This window comes from Bos javanicus, chromosome 10 (assembly GCF_032452875.1).
Source record: "Bos javanicus breed banteng chromosome 10, ARS-OSU_banteng_1.0, whole genome shotgun sequence".
Taxonomy (NCBI): domain Eukaryota; kingdom Metazoa; phylum Chordata; class Mammalia; order Artiodactyla; family Bovidae; genus Bos; species Bos javanicus.
Window position 1 is genome coordinate 53,579,334 of NC_083877.1, and position 27,145 is coordinate 53,606,478.

General features: G+C 36.3%; 1 protein-coding gene across 5 annotated transcripts in view; it reads right to left on the reverse strand.

Annotated features, from left to right (window-relative positions):
• The window catches only part of TEX9 (testis expressed 9), a 107,013-nt gene that overhangs the window by 62,747 nt on the left and 17,121 nt on the right, over positions 1–27,145 (reverse strand). Inside the window, exons 4-8 of one of the 5 annotated variants that reach the window (XM_061431205.1) lie at positions 26,134–26,213; positions 7,230–7,275; positions 6,420–6,496; positions 3,540–3,718; positions 804–886 (exon numbers count right to left, since the gene is read on the reverse strand). In XM_061431205.1, coding sequence (XP_061287189.1) covers positions 804–886; positions 3,540–3,718; positions 6,420–6,496; positions 7,230–7,275; positions 26,134–26,213 — 465 coding nt within the window. Of the gene's footprint in view, positions 1–803; positions 887–3,539; positions 3,719–6,419; positions 6,497–7,229; positions 7,276–10,423; positions 10,525–26,133; positions 26,214–27,145 lie in introns of those variants that run through there. The other 4 variants (XM_061431206.1, XM_061431203.1, XM_061431202.1 and 1 more) reach the window with 4 other exon arrangements.

A 27,145-nucleotide genomic window follows, 5' to 3' on the forward strand; every position in this document is an offset into this window, starting at 1 on the left:
TTTTAATTGGAGAAAAACTGCTTTACAATGTGTTAGTTTCTGCTACACATCAACATGAATCAGCGATTGCTTCCCTCTCTCTTGAAACTCCTTCTCTCCTCCCATCCCATCCCAGACCTCTTGGTTGTCACAACAGAGCATCTGGGTTTGAGCTCCCCGCATCATACAACAAACTGGCTATCTATTTTACATGTGGTAATGTATATGTTCAGTGTTACTCTTTCAATTCGTCTGCTCCCTCCCCTTCCCACACTGTGTCCACAAGTCTGTTCTCTATGTCTGCATCTCCATTGCTGCCCTGAAGACAGGTTCATTCATATTATCTTTCTAGTGCATTAATATACAATATTTGTTTTTCTCTTTCTGACTTACTTCACTCTGTATAGTAAGCTCCAAGTTGATCCATTTCATTAGGACTGACTCAAATGTGTTCCTTTTTATGGCTGAGTAATATTCCATTATATGATCTTTGATGAGATATTTATACTCATTTCTTAAAGAAAAATAAATTACATTCCATTTTCTGCCTCAAAAATGGAAGTCAGATATTTTATTTCTGTTTAATATTATTAGCTTACACATCTCAGTCTAATATACAGCATTCTAATTGCTAACATAAAACTCTTCAGCTCTGGAAATTCAACATCTCAGAACAAAGTTCAGTATTTATACACAATTATTGAATGTAAAAGTTAACTGTGAATTATACCTCAGTGAAGCTATTTTTAAAATAAAATTGAAAACTGCTCCTAAAATGTCTTTGACTATAAGAGCATTTATTCTGAAAGGTTTTAAAAACTTACCATTTTATTGCGTTCACAGACAACATTATCCAATTCTTCCTGCATAACACGGAGTTTGGCCTTCAGAAATCTAATCTGTGCTTCTGCATCAATAATAATATATATTGTCTTTCATTGAATCTAAGATGCCATCAATTGTAAAACAGACTATTATTTTATGAAGGAAAAAAGTGCTCAAGATGAAGAGTCTAATAGGAGATCCCTTTTAGGAAACACTGAAGAAAACACTAAAGACACAATCCCTAATGTGGAGGCAAATGAAAAATCTACCCAGGTATAAAAGGAACTATGTATATCTCAATATAAAAAGAGTAAAGAAAGAAAGGGGGGGAAAATCAAAAATCTTTCCTGAGAATCGGAACTAAAAGCCAGTAGTTTACAGACTGAATTCATACTTACCTATGTCATTCAAAACACCTCAAGCAGAATTTAAAGTGGTTTCAGGTCAATAATGCTCCCAAAGTGTTTGGCAGAAACAAACACAAATCCTCTCTAGCAAAACTCAACTTCAGTCCCAACTACTGCAAACATCAAATGCCACTGACTGCAACACACATCCCAATTTCACCTAAGTTAACATGTAGTGTATGTGTCTGAGAAGCAGAAAAATACACAAATACCTTACTGCTGAAGCTTTTTTCCCCACAAACCCCTAATTAAGATCTACTTTTAGTATTTCATTGCTAGCAAAAGTTCTTTATTCAATAACATCAGTAAACCTTTGCAGTTTCTAGGCGTATAAAAGTACATAAAGTGAAAACTGAACTTGGAACTCACTCATAATTCATCCAGTCATTAGTCTCTACTACATTTCAGGCATAATACGGATATTGTTAAGACAAGCTTTGCCTTCATGAAGCTTATCTTAAGTAAACAATCTTAATATTCAGTCTCTGAAAGATCATTAGGACAAACCCCACAGAGCACACACGTCTCCACACATACTTCCTGCTTCAAAGCTCTTGTTATAAACTGTCCCCAGCATTACTTGGAACTGATGAACTATGGTTGGCTCTAGCCACACCTAGATTTCTCCAGCCTTGACTCTCTTCTAGCCTCCAGGTTAGCAGAGGACAGAAGGGAAACAATCCATCTCTTCTCTCCCCAACTCTAACTTCAGTAGTATCATCAAGGAGCTGAGTGCTCTGTCTCTGGAGGTACAAAGCATTAACCTCCCTCTCATCTCACTCCAACTTTAGTCTTACAAAGCAGTGCTTTGTATACTTAATTACATTTTGTACACTTACACAACTTTAAACTTACAAAGGAGTCTTACAAAGTTTTGTGCTACTAAACTACTTTTTTATTGCTTCCTTCCACACATAACCCAGCCATTCTAGGTAATCATGTGGAATAGGCAAGAACTCCCTAAAAGGGGAGACACCTTGGTCAAAGACTGTGAAAAGAGAAGGATGCAAAAGTGGCAGAGAGGTCATTAAGCAATAAGAAACAAAGCAGCAATTTAAGGTAGTCTGTGCCAGTTCTTATACCTGGGCGGAGGAACTCTCTAACAAGGCCATGAGTGACTATTAACTGAGTAACAGCCAATATCTGACCACTTAGTCCTTGAAGGCATCTTGAGGCATGAAGGTAATTTTTTCTTTCACTTGCCTTCATTCTTAATGATTAGCCTCAGAAAGCTTGGATAGGTTAGTAAACGTAACAAATGCATAAATGAATTATTCCTCATTTATGACTAATTAGCAGCAGCAGCATAATAATCATTACACATGTAAATCAATAAGATTTTCACAGAATCAGAATATTAAACATAAACTTCATGATCATCTAATATTAATACAAACTGCTAAATTTTCAAGTGAAGACATTGCTATTATAGAGGGACTAAGCAGTATGCCTGAACCCAGTTAATTACAGTTCAACATTAACTATGTTCATATAAACTCAACTGTATTGTTTTTTATGTAAATAGAATAGGTGGCACGTCATAAATTCAACAATTTTAGAGGCACTACCGGTAACTAACATAATGTTTTTGATGACTCAGACTAAGTATTTTTCTAGTGGTATGCAGAGAATGAGTGTGTAAGAAAGAAATCAGTATCAGGGCTAGTGCACTGGGACGACCCAGAGGGATGGTATGGGGAGGGAGGAGGGAGGAGGGTTCAGGATGGGGAACACATGTATACCTGTGGTGGATTCATTTTGATATTTGGCAAAACTAATACAATTATGTAAAGTTTAAAAATTAAATAAAATTTAAAAACAAAACAAAACAAAAAAATAAATAAAAGCATAAAAAAATAATATTCATTAGAAAATTCATTATTTTACTTGATGCTAATCAATAATTCATTTATCCTTTAACACATGTTAATTTAAAACACAATAAAGAGAATTCAGTAACATCAAATGAAAGGAATTCAAAGAGACATTTTAAAAAAATTATTTCAATGTTTTAATAATAAGCTATGGGGCACTTATTTAACTTTAGTTGAAAATGGGTCAATGAAACTAACCCTAGATAGTTCTTTTTAGTTTTACTTTTTGTAATAGAAAATATCAAACATATATAAAAGTAGTGAGACTGGTTCAGTGAAACTCTGCTTACCCATCATCCATTTTTAACAATTACTGACTTAAAAGCAATTTTATTTCATCTATCAAACAAATGCAAAACATCACAATACATTTTCTAAATACAAGAAAAATTGTTCTCAGTGTTGCTTTTTTAAGCAATTGTGATAGAAGAATAAATATAAACAAAAAACCTACCTGTTCCAATGTCTTCACTAACACCAGAAAAAATATCATCATTTATATAATCAGGTAAGCCTTCTTCCTCTAGTTGCCCTTCAATCTTGCTAATTGTTTTTGCAAGAGAAAAGTCTGAGAAATCCTCTGGAATGGCAACATCACTGGCAGTCTGCACATGAGAGTATTTCAATTTTACACTAAAAAAAAAAAAAGAAATATATATATATGTGTGTGTGTGTGTATATATATATATATAAAATATAAAAAGTAGATATGATTCCCAGATATGACCTTTATTCAAATTAAAAAGCAGATCAAAATTATTATTATAAATTTTAAGTTTATCATGATATCTACAATTGATACTTTCAAGGACTATACTACAAGAGATTTAGTAGACTTTTAATCTTTATGACAATCACAGAGCTGGAGAAGGCTTTATGATGCCAGTTACTCTAGACATTGACAATGTAAAAAAAAATAAACAGAAACCTCAATTAAACACTATGGCAAAACCAATACAAGATTGTAAAGTAAATTAGCCACCAATTAAAATAAATAAGTTTACATCAAAAAAATAAATAAATAAAGAGAAGACTAAAATCATAAAAAAAAAAAACAAAAACACACACACACACACACACACACAGTCAGGAGACCAGGAGGGGGAACTTTCACACCATGCGACAACAGCAAAGCCCAAGAGTGTAAAGAAAGATTCCTCTTCCTTTCCAGCTACAGCTCCGCTGATGAAAAGCCTTTGTTCCCTACAGCCTTCCCAGCTTCCTTTTCCCCCTAAGAAAGAGTTACCCTCGCCTTGCTGTGCAGGGACTTGCATGTGGCTCACCATGGTGACAGATCCCAGAGTGCAGTTCTCTCCTGATTCCAAACAAACCCATTTTTTGCTAAAGAATTATGTGTTTTAGGTCAGCACTCTCAACTGAACACCAAAACTAAGAGTACTGAACTTGGCCTCCCAGGTCAAATACAGACTATGGCTTTTAATTGTACCTGCTGCTGGAAAAGAACTGTACAAATTGATATCACTCTAGCCATAAGTCTGCAAACACTGAAGAACAATACGTCTTGAGAAACAATTGCAGAGTAAAGACTTCTTAGCTCAAACTCCACATATTTTTCCACCTAAAGAAACATTATAAGCAGGATCAAAATCTACCAAAAAGTTGTGTTTTGATTTTAAGGGGAGAAATATGAAATAAAAGTCACTATCAAAGGCATTGAGGAATGGGCCAAGACTAACTCATTCAGTCTGTTTCTGAAAGCCTTACTTTTAACTTTAAAGCCTAACTCACTTTTAACACATAAGCAAAGGCTTTACAATTCTTTTGGGAAAAGAACCTTTTATTTAAAATGTAAACTTGAAGTCTGAAAATAAGATAACCCTTTCCAGTTATGTATGTACTTATGTATTCAGCATATGTTCTCTTTTCTTCTATCCATTTTAGATTTTTTTCTTCCTTATCCTTTCACCCTGTGTTTCTGATCTCTTATATTCAAAAAACAAAAACTTTACTTGGCTTTTCTTGGTGAAGGTGAAAGAAGAGAGTGAAAAACCTGGCTTAAAACTCAACATTCAAAAAACTAAGATCATGGCATCAGGTCCAATCACTTCATGGCAAATAGGTGAGGAAAAAGTGGAAACAGTATCAGATTTCATTTTACTGGGCTCCAAAATCCCTGCGGACAGTGATGGCAGCCATGAAATGAAAAGATGCTTGCTCCTTGAAAGAAAAGCTATGACATACCTAGACACCATATTAAAAAGCAGAGACATTAGTCAAAGCTATGTTTTTTCTAGTAGTCATGTATGGATGTGAGAGTTGAAGCATAAAGAAGGCTGAGTGAGCACCAAAGAATTGATGCTTTCAAACTGTGGTGCTGGAGAAGACTCTTCAAGAGTCCCTTGGACAGCAAGGAGATCAAACCAGTCAATCCTAAAACAACCCTGAATATTCACTGGAGTGACTGATGCTGAAGCTGAAGCTCCAATACTTCGCCACCTGATGTAAAGAGTCACCTGATGTAAAGAGTCAACTCACTGGAAAGGACCCTAATGTTAGGAAGATTGAGGGCATGAGAAGAAGAGGCCTCAGAGGATAAGATGGTTGGATGGCATCACTGACTCAATGGACATGAGCTTGAGCAAATTCTGGGAGACAGTGAATGACAGGGAAGCCTGGCAAGCTGCAGTTCATGGGGTTGCAGTCAGACACAACTTGGCAACTGAACAACGACAAAAATACACAAGGATTAACAAAGATTTTCCAGAATTATAATGCAGGTATCAGTTTGAATAAGCAATAGACATGTAAATTTAATAATTTACTGTGAATTAGAAGCTGGTTGGTACAATCCACTGCAGGTGTGAGACTCCTTTTCAAGAAGGTCTACTATTCTAAAGAATCTCTTGGGTCTCCTTTTAGTGCTTAAAGTACTAAAAATCGTCTTGAAAGTTTTTTCACCCAAAACAATATAATGTAAATTACAACTGTACTGTAGTTTTATTGAGAGCATGCCAAAATCATTCTATATCTCAATATACACAATAATGCATGGTGTTCAAAAAGTATAAGACTATTCAGTCTATTTGAGAGAACTAGGCAGAAAGAGCATCTAGGTTCTAGTTTCTGATCTAAGAAAATAACTAGCTAAAAATAACAGTTAAAAATTTTGAAATGTGGCATTTTTGCTTATCTAATCAAATATTTCTGATTAGAAGATGCTTTAAATTACTGTGGAGAAAAATGTAGAGTGTAATTTTGTATCTTTTGGGATATAAAAAGATCCAAAGAAACAAAACTTACTAGTTAAGAACAATGATACTGTGAATTATGAAACTAAAAAAAGAAAGTAATAATTTAAAAAACTGTACTATACCTTGATTTCCTTCCTTTACTTGCAGAGTATAGTTTGTTTTGAACTTTGTTTATGGGATCAACATTTTTGGTCTTTGGCTAAAGGATAAGAATTTAAATGACTGATTAATTAATTACATTCTAATCAGTTGCCTAGGAAGGCAATTACATAATACACAGAATCACTAGTTTGCTACACAGAATTCCTATTTTCACATAATTAATAAAACTGTATTTTAAGGAATCCAGAATTGTATAGCTAGAAAAGACCTAGTTATTACTAGGACCAAGAGATTTAAAGATAAGAAAATGAGTCCCAAAGATTTGAAGATATTCAGCTAGTTAGCAGAATGTTCAACTGGATGTTCTGATTTACAGAATTTACTTCTCATCAATTCTTGTTCGGACACGTCTCCACGTATACTATTCCCTGGGTCAAAGATCCCCATGGGTGGAATCTGTACATCCCAGTATGCCCAGCACCTGGAATAGTGATCTCTACACACAGTAAATATTTAAACAAACAAATAAACCTCCCAAATTGCCTTCATTGTATATAAATTCTTTTCTTTTTCAGATCTTCCATCTAATAAATTTGGGCTTCAGAGAGAAAACTAAAAATTAATGTATCTTCAAACTGTTCAGTGAAACTATGAGACAAAAAAGGATTCAATTTATTTTATGAGCAATATTTCATAAACGCATATCTTTTAAATAACAAGGCTAATATTCTATTTCTATAGAATCATACGGTTTTGTCTAAGAAAAATACTAAAAGCCAACCTATATTCTACAGAATGTAATCACATTTCCAAAAAGTTTAAATTCATACCTTAGTTTCTGAATGTAAATGAACTGTCCCTTCAGATAATGGACGTCTACAGATAAAAAATAAACATCATATATTAATAGTAGATGGTACTAAACTGAGACAGAATAAAATTCAACAGCAATTATATCTGAAAGGAAAATATATAAAACTATCAAGTAGACTTTGCTATAATTCTAATTATACACATGTTAACTTACTTTGAGTGAGTGTCACAAACAAGAAAAGTGCTTTGGTCAAATAATTCGTCTTTGGGAAGAAACACTAAAGTGCCAATTTTTTTGTAGGAAAATGTAGCATAAATTTTAATGAATTGAAATCACAATGAGTGATACTGGCTTCACACGGGAATCATCTATTTTACAAAATGATTCACCACAGGGCTTTACATTGTGAAGTCACTCAGTGTTATTGTTTGTCTCACACATTTAAAAACGTAAAAACTTGATCAGTGTGTTCTTCCCCACTATATCATGAACTCCACGAGGGTAGCAATCATACTTCTGCCTGAGTTCACTGCTCTACGTCTAGTCCTTGGCATAGTACCTGGCACATAAGCTCTTAAATTGGCACTAAATAAATATTTGTTAAGTGTATAAATAAATATATCTAAAATACATTTTTTATGCAGTTTGGGGAATATGTTTGTAGCTTAAAACACATAATGTTTATGGGAGTCTGCAAACTACAGCCCAAGGTTTAATCACCCACATCCATTTACGTACACACTGTCCACATCTGCTTTCGCACTACAACAGCCAATCTGTAGTTGTGACAAAGACTGTATAGCCCACAAACTTAAAATATTTACTATCTGGCTCTTTATAGAAAAAAATCTGCCTACCCATGACCGATTTTCCAGATCATCCCCAACACATGTATTAATATTTCTAAAACCCAACCACTTCAGTACCTATCATTGCTATTAAAAAAAACCAAAAGCCCTCTGTATATTCTGAGGACTCCTAACCAAAGTAGAGAACATACAAACAAAATTACTTTCTATCGGATGCCACCTACAGTCACCTAATAGCTATACTTTTTGTTCAATGCTAAACACAAAGATATACTTAAGATAGATATTAAATACAGCCTCTTAAAGAACTAGAAACTGCTCTGTAAAGGGGGGGAAAAGGCCTTCAAATATCTTAAAATTAGAGACCAAAGACTCATTCTCATATATGACATGAAAATGCTTCCAAACTTTATTTATTTGGCTGTGCCGGGTCTTAGGTGCGGCATGCAGGGCATTAGGGATCTAATTCCTCCACCAGGGATTCAAGCCTGACCCCCTGCATTAGGAACATGCAGTCTTAGCCATTGGACCACCAGGGAAGTCTGTTTCCAAATTTTATACAAGATTAAGTGATCTCTTTAAATCATTCTTATTTTAAATCAGTATTTGCCATTTCCTTACATTTTTCTACATCTTCCATCTCCCCCTGCCCACCTACCATATACATATTCATAAGGACCAAAGACATTTAACAGTTATCTGTCTCCCTCAGGTTTAGCAGAGTGCTACTACTTTGTTAGTGTATTTCATGAAAGATAATTTCCACAGTATTCAGATTATTTTTGGTAAACTTCTTGTAAGATTTGTGTGTAATGGGATTAAAATAACTTGTGTGGTAAACCCTGCTTCCAGCAGACTGAAGGACAGGCATGCTATACTATCAGGAAACTGAGGTCTGGTTTACCTACCATATTCACACAGGGGAAGTAACCCTGGATGTTGAAGACCTATTACAATAAATAGTCTGACTACAATAATTTAATTCAATTATCACTGTTCCAAGCTGAAACAGATTGTCGCTTCACAGAATTACCTCCCATCTTTAATTTCCAACCATCAAGTGCCATGTTTGACATGGCAAAAGCCATCTGTTCAAATACTAGCATTAAAAAAAAATGGCCACCTGATCTAGGTAAGCAGAGGTGTTATCACCACTTTGTACTTAAGGAAAATTTAGTGAAAGAAAAACAACAGATTTATTTTCATGCTTGTAAAATCAGTCTCTCACTTGTTTCAACAGAAACCAGGGATTAGCAGTTGTTAACATTATTTCAATCTTTTTTATTTACTGGATAAAAACTGTAATTAATGGTAACTGAATTTTGGAATTTTGGTAACTATTAAACACTATGTTCCATAAAATATCAGAAAGCATTATGTACAATATGGATATGTAGTTTCATGTTATATATTATATATATACACACACAATGTATATATCAAATGATGATATAAAGATATCTTTATGGAAAAAAATTTTAATTTCAAAACATATTAAAAATATGTTCTTTTAATACATTAGGCATTAACTCCTTGGGAGCAGAACCTAGTCTGTTTATTCACCCCAGTGTACCACCAATACATTAATTGTTCAAAATTTATTATGACCTAATTTATTTTTGGCACTAATCAGATCAGATCAGATCAGATCAGTCACTCAGTCGTGTCTGACTCTTTGTGACCCCATGAATTGCAGCACGCCAGGCCTCCCTGTCCAACACCAACTCCTGGTGTTCACTGAGACTCATGTCCATCGAGTCAGTGATGCCATCCAGCCATCTCATCCTCTGTCGTCCCCTTCTCCTCCTGCCCCCAATCCCTCCCAGCATCAGGGTGTTTTCCAATGAATCAACTCTTCGCATGAGGTGGCCAAAGTACTGGAGTTTCAGCTTTAGTATCATTCCTTCCAAAGAAATCCCAGGGCTGATCTCCAGAATGGACTGGTTGGATCTCCTGGCAGTCCAAGGGACTCTCAAGAGTCTTCTCCAACACCACAGTTCAAAAGCATCAATTCTTTGGCACTCAGCCTTCTTCACAGTCCAACTCTCACATCCATACATGACCACAGGAAAAACCACAGCCTTGACTAGACGACCTTTGTTGGCAAAGTAATGTCTCTGCTTTTGAATATGCTATCTAGGTTGGTCATAACTTTCCTTCCAATAGTGTTCATTATTTTTTTTTCAGGCTTACTGAAATAAAATTCATACATGGTAAAATATACCTCTTTAGGTGTACATTTATATAAATTTTACAAAATTATATGTCATGTAACCATCACCACAACCAAGATAAAGAACATTTCCATCATCCCAAAAAGTTCCCTTGTGCCCTGCTGTAGTTAATTCCTTTCCCAAGTCCCACATAACCACTAATTCAATTTCTGTCCCTATATTTTTACCTTTTTCAGAATGTCAAATAAATGAAATCATACAGTATATACATTTTTCAGTCTATCTTCTTTTACTCAGCATCCATGTTGTTGCTGTTATCAGCAGTTCATTGCCTTTAATTGCAAAGAAAGACTCAATTACATGGATATACCATAATTTGTTTATCCATTCACCACTTTGATCGATGTTTGAGTTGTTCCCAGTTTGGGCAATTATGAATAAAATGGCTATAAATGTTTGCATGCACGTTTTTTCTTGGACACATGTCTTCATTTTTCTTGGGTATATAGCTAGAGAGGAACTGCTGGACTGTATGCAATAATTATTCTTGACTAAATGAATAAGGTCTCAATATTTCAAATATGAGCCAAATATACTGCCACTTAAGTAATACGGCTTTGCTGTTTCTAAGGCCTTTAAGGTGTTTAAACATTAAAGTCTCTCTGTGCAACTCTCAATGTCTGCTTCTTCATCTTAGAAGACTGGGAGATCTCATAGCTATTCTAATATTTAAAGAATCACAAGCAGGTTTAGTCCACCATTCTTAATGTTCTTTTGCTGATAACGCTCTCAAAAGTTTCTTACCCATTTGATTCCAGTCAGTTACATGTGCCATTACCACACTCATAACTCTAAGACTGCTTCTTTACCCTAAACTCCTCTCTCTCTCCCTTCCTCCCACCTCTTCCCCCAAACTCAGTTGAAAAATAGTTTACTTTGAGGTTGTCAAGTTTCTATAAGGGGACTACTACCTTTAGTTAGATCTTTAATCTGAGACATTTTATCCAAATGGATAGGTTCACTAGGTGTAATTTAAAATGATCCTTGCCCTCAAAAACCTTAATCCACTGGCAACTTTTATCAATAGTTGTGATAAAAGTTTTTTATCACTTTATTTTAAGTCTGACCTTTGCCACAAAGGTGAGCTTTAATATTTAATAGACTTTTATCCCTTAAACATTTTTTCAATTTTATCTCATAATTTTTTAGGTCTAAAAGCAGTTAACTGGGAGGAGCTAAGATGGCGGAGGAGTAGGACAGGGAGAACACTTTCTCCCCAACAAATTCATCAAAAGAGCATTTAAACATCGAGTAAATTCCACAAAACAACTTCTGAATGCTGGCAGAGGACATCAGGCACCCAGAAAAGCAATCCAAGTCTTCGAAAGGAGGTAGGAAAAAATATAGAAGACAAAAAAAGAGACAAAAGAGGGAAGGACGGAGTTCCATCCCGGGCAAGAAGTCTTAAAAAGAGAGAAGTTTCCAAACACCAGGAAACCTTCTCACTGCCGAATCTGTGCCAAGCCTTGGAAGCACAGAGGGCAACATAACAGGGAGGAAAAATAAATAAACAGTTAAAACCTGCAGATTGCAAGCCCTATGGTAACTCCCCCAACGGAGAAGCGGCGCAGACGCCTGCACACGCCACTAGCAAGTGGGGGCTGGGCAGGGAGGCGCGGCGCGGGCTGCATCGCTTAGAGTAAGGATCTGGCCTGAATACCCCGAGGGCTATCTGAGCGAAATAATTTGGGCTAGCAAACCAGACTGTGGGATATCTACCACGCGAAAAGCCAGCCCTAACCTAAGATACCGCCAGGCCCGCGCACGGAACAAAGGACTGAACAGAGATAGCCAGCTGTAGACCATCCCCCTCCACTGACAGGCAGCCAGAGCTGGAAGGGGGCAATCGCAGCCCCAGAGAGACATTATCTATAAAACTGTAAGCAGGCTTTTTTGCTAACTAAAACTTCCTGGGGGTCTGGACGGTTAACATCCGTCTGAGAAGGTGCGCCGGTTGTACACCTAGATAACCAAGCGGCAGGGAGGCGATAAGTCGCAGCAATCGCGCTCGCCAAACACCTCATCACCTGAGCTGCTCGGACCTGGGAAGGGCACAAAACGCAGGCCCAACCGAGTCTGGGCCTCTGAGGACTACCCGAGTGCCTGAACCTGAGCGGCTTGGACCTGGGAGGTGCAGGCAGCCCAGGGCCGGCCTCGGATGGTTCCTGGTGGAGCAACCTAGAGCCTGAGCAGTGTGGGCAGGGAGGCTACACGCGCCATGAGCAGGGCAGACCCAGTGTGGCTGAGGGCACTGCAAGCACACGCCAGTGTTATTTGTTTGCAGCGTCCCTCCCTCCCCACAGCGCGACTGAACAAGTGAGCCTAAAAAAAAAAAAAAAGTGTCCACCACCATCCCCTTTGTGTCAGGGCAGAAACCAGACACTGAAGAGACCAGCAAACAGAAGAAGCTATAACAGAGGGAACCACCTTGGAAGCTACAGGCAATAGATTAAACCCTGTGGTTAGTACCGACTACATAGGAAGGGGCCTACAGATCTTGAGAAATGTAAGTCGGACCAAGGAACTAGCCAAAAATGAACTGACCCCACAATACTCACAACAAAACCAGAGAAAGTCCTAGATATATTTTTACTATTTTTACGATCATTCTTTCTTTTTTTTTTAATTTAAAAAAATTTTTAAGTCCCCTATTATTCCTTTAATTTTCACTTTTATGACCTATTACTTAGCAAAAAAAAAAAAAAAGACCCCTTTTTAAAGCAAACTTCATATATATTTTTTTTTATAATTTTTGTGACCTTGGTTTTTTTTTTTCTTCTTTTAACACTGTATTTTTGAAATTCCAATCTCTACTCTAGATTTTTAATTTTAGCTTTTTGGTATTTGTTATCAATTTTGTACCTATATTTTTTTAATAATTTTTGTGACTATTTTTTTTTCTCTCTCTTTCTCTTCTTCTTTTCTATAACATTGTATATCTGAAATTCTAAACTCTACTCTAGATTTTCAATTTATCCTTTTTGGTATTTGTTATCAATTTTGTACCTATATTTTCTTTATAATTTTTGCGACTTTGTTTGTTTGTTTTTCTCTCTTTCTTTTTCTTCTTCTTTTTTTTTAACATTGTATTTTTGAAATTCCAAACTCTACTCTAGATGTTTAACTTTTGCTTTTCGGTATTTGTTATCAATTTTGTACCTATATTTTCTTTATAATTTTTGCGACTTTGTTTTTGTTTTTGTTTCTCTCTTTCTTTTCCTTCTTCTTTTCTTTAACACTGTATTTTTGAAATTCCACACTCTACTCTAGATTTTTAATTTTTGCTTTTATGTATTTGTTATCAATTTTGTACCTTTAAGAACCCAATCTTCAGTACCCATTTTTCACTAGGGAGCAAGATTAGTGGCTTGACTGCTCTCTCTCCCTTTGAACTCTCCTTTTTCTCCACCAGGTCGCCTGAGTCTCCTCCCTAACCCCTCTCTACTCTACCCAACTCTGTGAATTTCTGTGTGTTCCAGATGGTGGAGAACACTTAGGGAACTGATTACTGGCTGGATCTGTCTCTCTCCTTTTCATTTCCCCCTTTTATCCTCCTGGCCACCTCTGTCTCCTTCCTCCTTCTTCTCTTCTCTGTATAACTCCGTGAACATCTCTGAGTGGTCCAGTTGTGGAGTGCACATAAGGAAGTGATTACTGGCTAGCCCACTCTCTCCTCTATTGATTCCACCTCATCTCATTCAGGTCACCTCTAACTCCCTCCTCCCTCTTCTCTTCTCCATGTAACGCTGTGAACCTCTGTGGGTGACCCTCATGGTGGAAAAACTTTTCATCTTTAACGTAGATGTTTTATCAATGGTGCTGTATAGAAGGAGAAGTTTTGAAACCACTGTAAAAATAAGACCGATAACTGGAAGCAGGAGGCTTAAGTCCAAACCCTGACTCCAGGGAACTCCTGACTCCAAGGATCATTAATTGACAGGAGTTCATCAAACGCCTCCATACATACACTGAAACCAAGCACCACACAAGGGCCAACAAGTTCCAGGGCAAGACATACCAAGCAAATTCTCCAGCAACACAGGAACACAGCCCTGAGCTCCAAGATACAGGCTGCCCAAAGTCACCCCAAAACCATAGACATTTCATAACTCATTACTGGATACTTCATTGCACTCCAGAGAGAAGAAATCCAGCTCCACCCACCAGAATGCCAACACAAGCTTCCCTAACCAAGAAACCTTGACAAGCCACCTGTACAAACACACACACAGCGAGGAAAAGCCACAATAAAGAGAATCCACAAACTGCCAGAATACAGAAAGGACACCCCAAAATCAGCAATTTAAACAAGATGAAGAGACAGAGGAATACCGAGCAGATAAAGGAACAGGATAAATGCCCACCAAACCAAACAAAAGAGGAAGAGATAGGGAATCTACCTGATAAAGAATTCCAAATAATGATAGTGAAATTGATCCAAAATCTTGAAATCAAAATGGAATCACAGATAAATAGCCTGGAGACAAGGATTGAGAAGATGCAAGAAAGGTTTAACAAGGACCAAGAAGAAATAAAAAAGAGTCAATATATAATGAATAATGCAATAAATGACATCAAAAACACTCTGGAGGCAACAAATAGTAGAATAACAGAGGCAGAAGATAGGATTAGTGAATTAGAAGATAGAATGGTAGAAATAAATGAATCAGAGAGGAAAAAAGAAAAACTAATTAAAAGAAATGAGGACAATCTCAGAGACCTCCAGGACAATATTAAACGCTACAACATTCGAATCATAGGGGTCCCAGAAGAAGAAGACAAAAAGAAAGACCATGAGAAAATATTTGAGGAGATAATAGTTGAAAACGTCCCTAAAATGGGGAAGGAAATAATCACTCAAGTCCAAGAAACCCAGAGAGTCCCAAACAGGATAAAACCAAGGCGAAACACCCCAAGACACATATTAATCAAATTAACAAAGATCAAACACAAAGAACAAATATTAAAAGCAGCAAGGGAAAAACAACAAATAACACACAAGGATATTCCCATAAGGATAACAGCTGATCTTTCAATAGAAACTCTTCAAGCCAGGAGGGAATGGCAAGACATACTTAAAGTGATGAAAGAAAATAACCTACAGCCCAGATTACTGTACCCAGCAAGGATCTCATTCAAATATGAGGGAGAAATCAAAAGCTTTACAGACAAGCAAAAGCTGAGAGAATTCAGCACCACCAAACCAGCTCTCCAACAAATACTAAAGGATATTCTCTAGACAGGAAACACAAAAACGGTGTATAAATTCAAACCCAAAACAATAAACTAAATGGCAATGGGATCATACTTATCAATAATTACCTTAAATGTAAATGGGTTGAATGCCCCAACCAAAAGACAAAGACTGGCTGAATGGATACAAAAACAAGACCCCTACATATGCTGTCTACAAGAGACCCACCTCAAAACAGGGGACACATACAGACTGAAAGTGAAGGGCTGGAAAAAGATTTTCCATGCAAATAGGGACCAAAAGAAAGCAAGAGTAGCAATACTCATATCAGATAAAATGGACTTTAAAACAAAGGCTGTGAAAAGAAACAAAGACAGTCACTACATAATGATCAAAGGATCAATCCAAGAAGAAGATATAACAATTATAAATATATATGCACCCAACACGGGAGCACCGAAATATGTAAGACAAATGCTAACAAGTATGAAAGGAGAAATTAACACAATAATAGTGGGAGACTTTAATACCCCACTCACACCTATGGATAGATCAACTAAACAGAAAATTAACAAGGAAACACAAACTTTAAACGATACAATAGACCAGTTAGACCTAATTGATATCTATAGGACATTTCATCCCAAAACAATGAATTTCACCTTTTTCTCAAGCACACATGGAACCTTCTCCAGGATAGATCACATCCTGGGCCATAAATCTAGCATTGGTAAATTGAAAAAAATTGAAATCATTCCAAGCATCTTTTCTGACCACAATGCAGTAAGATTAGATCTTAATTACAGGAGAAAAACTATTAAAAATTCCAACATATGGAGGCTGAACAACACGCTGCTGAATAACGAACAAATCACAGAAGAAATCAAAAAAGAAATCAAAATTTGCATATAAATGAACGAAAATGAAAACACAATAACCCAAAACCTGTGGGACACTGTAAATGCAGTGCTAAGGGGAAAGTTCATAGCAATACAGGCATACCTCAAGAAACAAGAAAAAAAGTCAAATAAATAACCTAACTCTACACCTAAAGCAACTAGAAAAGGAAGAAATGGAGAACCCCAGCGTTAGTAGAAGGAAAGAAATCTTAAAAATTAGGGCAGAAATAAATGCAAAAGAAACAAAAGAGACCATAGCAAAAATCAACAAAGCCAAAAGCTGGTTCTTTGAAAGGATAAATAAAATGGACAAACCATTAGCCAGACTCATCAAGAAACAAAGGGAGAAAACTCAAATCAATAAAATTAGAAATGAAAATGGAGAGATCACAACAGACAACACAGAAATACAAAGGATCATAAGAGACTACTATCAACAATTATATGCCAATAAAATGGACAACGTGGAAGAAATGGACAAATTCTTAGAAAAGTACAACTTTCCAAAACTGGACCAGGAAGAAATAGAAAATCTTAACAGACCCATCACAAGCACGGAAATTGAAACTGTAGTCAAAAATCTTCCAGCAAACAAAAGCCCAGGTCCAGACGGCTTCACAGCTGAATTCTACCAAAAATTTAGAGAAGAGCTAACACCTATCCTACTCAAACTCTTCCAGAAAATTGCAGAGGAAGGTAAATTTCCAAACTCATTCTATGAGGCCACCATCACCCTAATACCAAAACCTGACAAAGATCCCACAAAAAAAGAAAACTACAGGCCAATATCACTGATGAACATAGATGAAAAAATCCTCAACAAAATTCTAGCAATCAGAATCCAACAACACATTAAAAAGATCATACACCATGACCAAGTGGGCTTTATCCCAGGGATGCAAGGATTCTTCAATATCTGCAAATCAATCAATGTAATACACCACATTAACAAATTGAAAAATAAAAACTATATGATTATCTCAATAGATGCAGAGAAAGCCTTTGACAAAATTCAACATCCACTTATGATAAAAACTCTCCAGAAAGCAGGAATAGAAGGAACATACCTCAACATAATAAAAGTTCTATATGACAAACCCACAGCAAACATTATCCTCAATGGTGAAAAATTGAAAGCATTTCCTCTAAAGTCAGGAAGAAGACAAGGGTGCCCACTTTCACCATTACTATTCAACATAGTTTTGGAAGTTTTGGCCACAGCAATCAGAGCAGAAAAAGAAATAAAAGGAATCCAAATTGGAAAAGAAGAAGTAAAACTCTCACTGTTTGCAGATGACATGATCCTCTACATAGAAAACCCTAAAGACTCCACCAGAAAATTACTAGAACTAATCAATGATTATAGTAAAGTTGCAGGATATGAAATCAACACACAGAAATCCCTTGCATTCCTATACACTAATAATGAGAGAACAGAAAGAGAAATTAAGGAAATAATTCCATTCACCATTGCAACGGAAAGAATAAAATACTTAGGAATATATCTACCTAAAGAAACTAAAGACCTATATATAGAAAACTATAAAATACTGGTGAAAGAAATCAAAGAGGACACTAATAGATGGAGAAATATACCATGTTCATGGATTGGAAGAATCAGTATAGTGAAAATGAGTATACTACCCAAAGCAATTTATAGATTCAATGCAATCCCTATCAAGCTACCAATGGTATTCTTCACAGAGCTAGAACAAATAATTTCACAATTTGTATGGAAATACAAAAAACCTCAAATAGCCAAAGCTATCTTGAGAAAGAAGAATGGAACTGGAGGAATCAACCTGCCTGACGTCAGGCTCTACTACAAAGCCACAGTCATCAAGACACTATGGTACTGGCACAAAGACAGAAATATAGATCAACGCAACAAAATAGAAAGCCCAGAGATAAAGCCACACACATATGGACACCTTATCTTTGACAAAGGAGGCAAGAATATACAATGGAGTAAAGACAATCTCTTTAACAAGTGGTGCTGGGAAAACTGGTCAACCACTTGTAAAAGAATGAAACTAGAGCACTTTCTAACACCATACACAAAAATAAACTCAAAATGGATTAAAGATCTAAACGTAAGACCAGAAACTATAAAACTCCTGAGGAGAACATAGGCAAAACACTCTCTTGACATACATCACAGCAGGATCCTCTATGACCCACCTCCCAGAATACTGGAAATAAAAGCTAAAATAAACAAATGGGACCTAATTAAACTTAAAAGCTTCTGCACAACAAAGGAAACTATAAGCAAGGTGAAAAGACAGCCTTCAGAATGGGAGAAAATAATAGCAAATGAAGCAACTGACAAACAACTAATCTCAAAAATATACAAGCAACTCCTACAGCTCAATTCCAGAAAAATAAATGACCCAATCAAAAAATGGGCCGAAGAACTAAATAGACATTTCTCCAAAGAAGACATACAGATGGCTAACAAACACATGAAAAGATGCTCAACATCACTCATTATCAGAGAAATGCAAATCAAAACCACTATGAGGTACCATTTCACACCAGTCAGAATGGCTGCGATCCAAAAGTCTACAAGCAATAAATGCTGGAGAGGGTGTGGAGAAAAGGGAACCCTCTTACACTGTTAGTGGGAATGCAAACTAGTACAGCCACTATGGAGAACAGTGTGGAGATTCCTTAAAAAACTGGAAATAGAACTGCCTTATGACCCAGCAATCCCACTGCTGGGCATACATACTGAGGAAACCAGAATTGAAACAGACACGTGTACCCCAATGCTCATCGCAGCACTGTTTATAATAGCCAGGACATGGAAGCAACCTAGATGTCCATCAGCAGATGAATGGATAAGAAAGCTGTGGTACATATACACAATGGAGTATTACTCAGCCATTAAAAAGAATACATTTGAATCAGTTCTAATGAGGTGGATGAAACTGGAGCCTATTATATAGAGTGAAGTAAGCCAGAAAGAAAAACACCAATACAGTATACTAATGCATATATATGGAATTTAGAAAGATGGTAACAATACCCCTGTATACGACACAGCAAAAGAGACACCGATGTATAGAACAGTCTTTTGGACTCTGTGGGAGAGGGAGAGGGTGTGATGATTTGGGAGAATGGCACTGAAATACGTATAATATCATATATGGAATGAGTCGCTAGTCCAGGTTCGATGCATGATACTGGATCCTTGGGGCTGGTGCACTGGGATGACCCAGAGGGATGGTATGGGGAAGGAGGAGGGAGGAGGGTTCAGGATGGGGAACACATGTATACCTGTGGCAGATTCATTTCGATATTTGGCAAAACCAATACAATATTGTAAAGTTTAAAAATAAAATTAAAAAAAAAAAAAAAGAAGTTAACTCTCCAAAGTTAAGAGTAATCAAGACAGTGTAGTGCTGGCATAAGAACTGATACACAGATCAATGGAACAGAACTGAGAGTCCAAAAATAAAACCATTTTGTATGTCTCCAGTCAGGTGATTTTGACAAAGATGCCAAGACCATTCAACAGAGGAAATAGAATCAAAGCTGACTCTTATCTCACACCATGTAAAAAACACTAACCATATAAAAAACATTAACCCAAAATGGATCAGAGATCTAAATGTAAGAGCCAGAATGACACAATTTTCTTAGAAGAAAAGATAGTAGATCTTAATGACCTTGGATTTAGCAATAGATTCTTTTATATAACTCCTAAAGCACAAGGAGCAAAAGAAAAATAAAAGACCAGACCTCATCAAAATTAGAAGCAGGTGACTTTTTGAACATTGCAAGGCCTGTAATTCCTAGAATTTCCATATTCCCTTTCACTTCTACTTACAAAACAGCCAATTCTTTCCTAAACTTATCTTTCTCATAATACAGTGTCAATATAGCTAATAACAAGAGCATATACTATAATACTCTGTTTTCTAACCTCTTCCTTAAGAACACTGGTTCATCAGACATTCATTCAACCTTGCAATTTATAAAAAGTGACAAGTTTTACTAAATTCACTGCCACTATTTAACAGCACTCTTATCTTTACAGCCTCCAAAATCAAGTGTCTTTGCTGGTACCGCCTAACCACTAAGTGAAAACCACACTTTTAGAATATTTGTTGTACAGTACCTGACTCAGTAACAACTGCTTTACTAGTTAAGGTAGGCTATGATATTAACCCCAAAATCTCAGTGGCTTACCATACTCAAAGTAGTAGAGAGGGAAAGAGGGCCCTTTTTTCCAATGTTCCATGGCTGACACCCAGTTCATTCATAAATATTTTTTTTGTTCCCTAATTTCTTTAGACATATCATATGAAATCTTTGGGGGGGGGAGATCTAATATATTTTATATCTATTAATTTATTTACTTTTACCTAATTTCACATGCAATTTTAAAAGAAAAAAGGTACAGTTCATGAAGACAGGTTTAGAAGTCTTATCAACTGTAGTCTGGATCTCAGTGAAATCCATCCATCTGTGGGTCCTAGATAAGCTTAAACTTCTTTAAGCTGCAGTTTTCTCATTTATTTTATTTGTTTTGCAGTTTCCTCATTTTTAAGAGGAGGACAGTAACACTGATTTCAAAATAACACTTTGAGAACTAAATGAAATAAAGTAGGTAAAAGGTTTACATTGTGTCTGACTGGTATAAGCCCCCAATTATTAGTATTTTTATAACTTACATTATTCTTCAAATTATAGATTTCCAATACTTACATACAAAAAGATATTATAAACAGATCCACATACACTATCCAGTAAAAATGGTGTTATCCCAGACTTCAAGCTATTATACAAAGCTACAGTAATCGAACAGTATGCTATTTGCATAAAAACAGACGCATAGGTCAATGGAACAGACTACAGAGCCCAGAAATGAACTTGTTCAATCAATTTATGACAAAGGAGCCAAGGGTATACAATGGGAAAATAGTAGTTTCTTCAATAAACAGTGTCAGGAAAAATGGACAGTCACATATAAAAAAATGAAAATAGACCACTATCTTGTACCATACACAAAAAATAAACTCAAATGGATTAAACATTTGAATGGAAAACCTAAAACCACAAAACTCCTAGAAGAAAAACATAGGTGGTTAGCTCCTCGAGACTTGTCTTAGTGATTTTTTTTTGGATTTGACACCAAATGCAAAGGCAACAAAAACAAAAATACACCCATGGACTTCATCAAACTGAAAAGCTTTTGCACAGCAAAATTTTTTTAAAAAATCAACAAAATGAAAGGTAATTTACTAAATAGGAGAAAATATTTTCAAATCATATATCTGGCAAATGGTTACTATCAAAAAATACTTTTTAAAATCTCATTAAACTCAAATAAAATAATCCAACAAACTGATTTAAAAATGGGCAAAAGATGTGAATAGACAGTTTCTAAAGAAGACATATAGACTGCCACAGATGCATGCAAAGATACTCAATATCACTAACCAACAGGGAAATATAAATCAAAACTTCAATGAGATATTATATCTGTAACAACAGCTATTATCAAGAAGATAAGATAACAAATGCTGGCAAGGCTGTGGAGAAAAGGGAAACCTTGTACACTGTTGTCAGAAACATAATTTGGTACACTCACTTTGGAAAACAGTATAAAAGTTTCTCAAAAATTAAACATAGAACTATCATATGACCCAGAAATCTCACTTCTAGGTATTTATGCAAAGAAAATAAAAACACTATATATATATTTTTTTTTCTTTTTTACATATATACACCTCCATGTTCACTGCAACAGTATTTACAATAGCCTAAACATGGAAACAACCTAAATGTCCATCAAGGGATGAACAAGCAAAGAAAATGTGCATGTTCTCTAATATTATATATATGCATATACTAAACTATAATATATATATATACATATATATAAATATTATTTGGCCATAAAAGAGAATGAAATCTTGCAATCTGTGACATGAATGGACTTGAAGGCAGTACACTAAGTGAAATAAGTCAGAGAAAAACAACTACAAACTGATCTCATATGTAGAATCTAAAAGCAAGCAAACAAAAGATGGTTGCTAGAGGCTGGCTGGTTGGGAGTAGGTGAAATGGGTGAAAAGAGTCAAAGGGCACAAACTACCAATTATAAAATAAATAAGTGACAGGACATAATGTTCGGCATGGAGACTACACTTAATAATACTTTACTGCATACTTGAATGCTGCTAAAAATAAAAGGTAGATCTTAAAGGTTCTCATCACAGAAGAATGGTTCAGGATGGCTGTGCAGAAGGACATGCATTCATCTCCTCCTGCAAGAGCACCAAAATTGTAGCTAGCTGTTCAGCAATCACCAACAGGAGCATGCTGCTGCTGCTGCTGCTGCTAAGTCACTTCAGTCGTGTCTGACTCTGTGTGACCCCACAGATGGCAGCCCACTAGGCTCCTCTGTCCCTGGGATTCTCCAGGCAAGAATACTGGAGTGGGTTGCTATTTCCTTCTCCAATGCATGAAAGTGGAAAGTGAAAGTGAAGTTGCTCAGTCGTGCCCAACTCTTAGCGACCCCATGGACTGCATGCTGGAACCCACCAAAAAAAAGATACCCTATGTCCAAAGACAAAGAAGAAGCCACAGTGAGATAGAAGGAGGGGTGCAATCACAATAAAACCAAATCCTATACCCGCTGGGTAGGTGACCCATAGACTTGAGAACAATAATACCAAAGAAGTTCTCACACTGATGTCAAGGTTCTGAACCCCACATTAGGCTTCCCAGCCTGGGGATCTGACAAAGGGACTGGGAATCCCCAGAAAATCTGCTGTGAGGGCCAGAGGGGTTTTGATTATGTGACTTCAGGAGGACTGGGAGAAACAGAGATTCCAGTCTTGGAGGGCACAAATAAAATTTTACATGCACAAAGACCCAGAGGAGAGAAGCAGTGACCCCACAGGAGACTGAACCCAAAACACCTGCTAGTAGTGTTGGAGGGCCTCCTATGGGGGTGTGGGTTGGCAGTGGCTCATCACAGGACGGGGGTGGTGGAAGATGCCCCTTGGCATAAACCCTCTTGGAGTTCACCATTAACCCAACCATAGAGCCCATAGACCCCAGGGCTGGGTCAGGCCAAACAACTACCAGGGAGGGATGCAACCCCACCCACCAGTAGATAACTGTACTAAAGCTTTACCTGAGCAAGGCCCAGCCCACCACAGCAAGACCCAGTTTTTCCCATCGCCAGTCCCTCCCATCAAGAAGCTTACACAAGTCTCTTAGACTCATCCATCAGAGGGCAGACAGAAGCAAGAGGAAGCATTGTCTTACAGCAGCAAAACAAAAACCATATTACAGAAAGTTAATCATGACAAACGGAGAAGGCAATGGCAAGCCACTCCAGTACTCTTGCCTAGAAAACCCCATGGATGGAGGAGCCTGGTGGGCTGCAGTCCATAGGGTCGCTACAAGTCAGACACGACTGAGTGACTTCACTTTCACTTTTCACTTTCACACAATGGAGAAGGCAATGGCAACCCACTCCAGTGTTCTTGCCTGGAGAATCCCAGGGATGGCAGAGCCTGGTGGGCTGCTGTCTATGGGGTTGTACAGAGCCCGACACGACTGAAGCAACTTAGCAGCAGCAGTAATCATGACAAAAAAGCGGAAAGTTACCTCCCAGATGAAGGGACAAGATAAACCCCCCTCCCCCAAAATTAAATGAAGTAGAGATAGGCAACTTCCAGAAAAAGAACTCAGAATAATAGTGAAGATGATCCAGGATCTAAGGAAAAGGATGGAGGCAAAGATTGAGAAGATGCAAGAAATGTTTACCAAAGATCTAGAAGAACTAAAGAACAAACAGAGATGAATAATACACTAGAAGGAATCCATAGTAGAGTAATTGAGGCAGAAGAACAGATAAATGACCTGGAGGACAGAATGGTGGAAATCACTGCCACAAAACAGAATATAGAAAAAAGAATAAGAAATGAAGACAGCCTAAGAGACCTCTGGGACAACATTAAATGCAACAACATTCGCATTACAGGAGAATGTTGGGTCCCAGAAGGAGAAGAGAGAGTGAAAGGACATGGGAAAATAATTGAAGAGACAGTAGCTCAAAACTTGCCTTAATAAGGGAAAGGAAATAGTCAACCAAGTCCAGGAAGCACAGTGAATCCCAGGCAGGACAAACCCAAGGAGGAACACACTGAGACACATAGTAATCAAACTGACAAAAATTAAAGACAAAGATAAAATATTAAAAGCAACAACAGAAAAACAACAAATGACAAGGAAACTCCCTTCAGGCTATCAGCTGATTTCTCAATAGAAACTCTGCAAGCCAGAAGGGAAGGGATGGTATGTTTCAAGTGATGAAAGGGAAGAACCTACAACAAAGAATACTCTGCCCAGCAAGACCCTTCTTCAGATTTGAAGGAGAAATCAAAAGCTTTCCAGACAAGCACAAGTGAAAAGAATTCAGCACCATCAAACCAGCTTTACAATAGATGCTAACGGAACTTCTCTAGGCAGGAAACACAAGAGAAGGAAAACACCTACAGAAAATAAACCCAAAACAATTAAGAAAACAGTAACAGGATCATACATATCAATCATTACCTTAAATGTAAGTGGATTAAATGCACCAACCAAAAGACACAGACTGGCTCGGTGGATGAAAACATGTGCATGTATGCACTTCCACTTACATCAGTCTGCTTAACAAACACTCAAACACCCAAGTTGTATGTGATTATTTTATACTGTTAAGTTAATCATATTTCCATTATGGCTTGGAATTATAATTATCTTTTATTTTTTGTCTGGCCATTGATTGTGAAAATTGATAAACATATTTTACCACTGTGATTATGTAACTATTACTCATTTACTACCATTGTATCATGATTGGTCAACAGACAAATAATAGAACTCTGTATCACCAAAACTAGGATCTAACAGAAAAACCTGTAATCACTATAAAATCCAGATGCATTTCAGAATTATCTTGAAACTTTTTGGGGAAAAAAAAAAATGCTCAGGTATTGCTTTTTTTCTCCAGAGCTCCAGATATGTTTCTATGAGTAGTCATGTTTAAAAACAACTGGACTATCTGATTATCTTTTACTTTTATCTAGTTTGTTTCACTTTTTCTATTTCATATTCAGTGCTCCCATTTCATTTAGTTTATGTTTTCCAATCTCTCCATCTCTTCTTTTTTTTTTTTTTGATGTTTTTTCTCATGCTATCAAGTGTAGTAAAAAAGCTTTTGTGTATATATATATATAAATATGTATAATATATATATTTTGGAAAACTTATGAATTTTTGCCTAACTAAAAATACTATGACATTTTGATTCCACTTGTTTAACTCAGTTGAATAGAATGCCAGATTTCTAATTAAAAAACAGATATGCAACAAGCAACAAAGGTTTACTGTATAGCATAGAGAACTACAGTCAATATCCTGTGATAACCTGTGATGGACAATAATTTCAAAAATAATATGTGTATTTGTATAACTGAATCGTCTTGCTGTGTACTTGAAACATTGTAAATCAATTATACTTCAATAAAATATATATTTTTTTAAAAAAAGGTTATCACAAGGAAAAAAGATTCTGTAATTATATATGGTAATAGATATTAAGTAGACTCATTGTGGTGATCATTTCACAATACATACAAATACTGAATCATGCTGTATACCTAAAACCAATATAACACTGTATGTCAATTATACCTCAATTTAAAAAATCTTAAAGCATTTACCCAGTAAAAACACACTTTTAAGGTGTTTGAGAATATAAGTCACTTACCTAAAGCTGTAATCATCTTTGTCCTCATATGATTTAATTTGTGCTGAAACAGACTTAGATCGGACTTCTTGCTGATCTCTCTAAATAAAACAAAGGTAAGTCATGAAGAAAAAAAACCTCACAAAACTAGGATATATTCAAGTGCCTTTCTGATCATTAATCATTTCAAAATTGTTCACAATTTCTATAAAATCAAAGCACAGAATTCTAAAAGCTATGGTATCAAAATAAGGTCTGTAACAATGTAGTTTCACCTTTCATTCATTCTTGGTTAGGAAAGTCACTCTAAGGGAAAATTCTAAGAATGTTAATGCCTCTAAATGATCTTAGCTGACTTCTTCCCAACTATATTAGGGCTTCCATCTTGTGTAACACGCAAAAGAAGTAAGGTTCACAAGAAATGAAAACATAAATCCATTTAATGGATAGAAAAATTTGTCTCAAATCAGACAAACTTCAATGTTACGATGACCACACAGAACTTAAAGTACTAAAAATGAAGCAATAAGAGTGAAAGCTTTTGAAGATGATGTATCAGTATGAAAGTAAGAAAACAAAAATTCAATATGGCAAGAGTTATATCCATCAGAGGACTAATGGATTTGATCAGAATACATAATGAATCCCTCATTCTACTATAATGTGGGGTTTCTTTGTTCAAACTATTTTCCAGCTCTTCAGAACAGACACAAACAAAAGATGTAATAAAGTATTTATTTTTAAATAAAATATTTAATTACAAATGCAACTAACAAATCTTTAACCATTATCTCCATCTGTTACCTGAAATGTTATGTTCCTATACTAACAAATAATGATAGTTCTGTCTAAGGCATTAAAATATTACCCATTCTTCAGTGACCCCATCAACTCTAAAGTGAGATGGGGATGGGGTTTAAATGAAAGAGAATTATAACTAATTAAAACAAAAAATGAAACAAGTTTGAAAGCAGCTCTAAGGAGTACTATTATAGCCTATCAATTAGGATATTTATTCCTCTAAGGAATACTA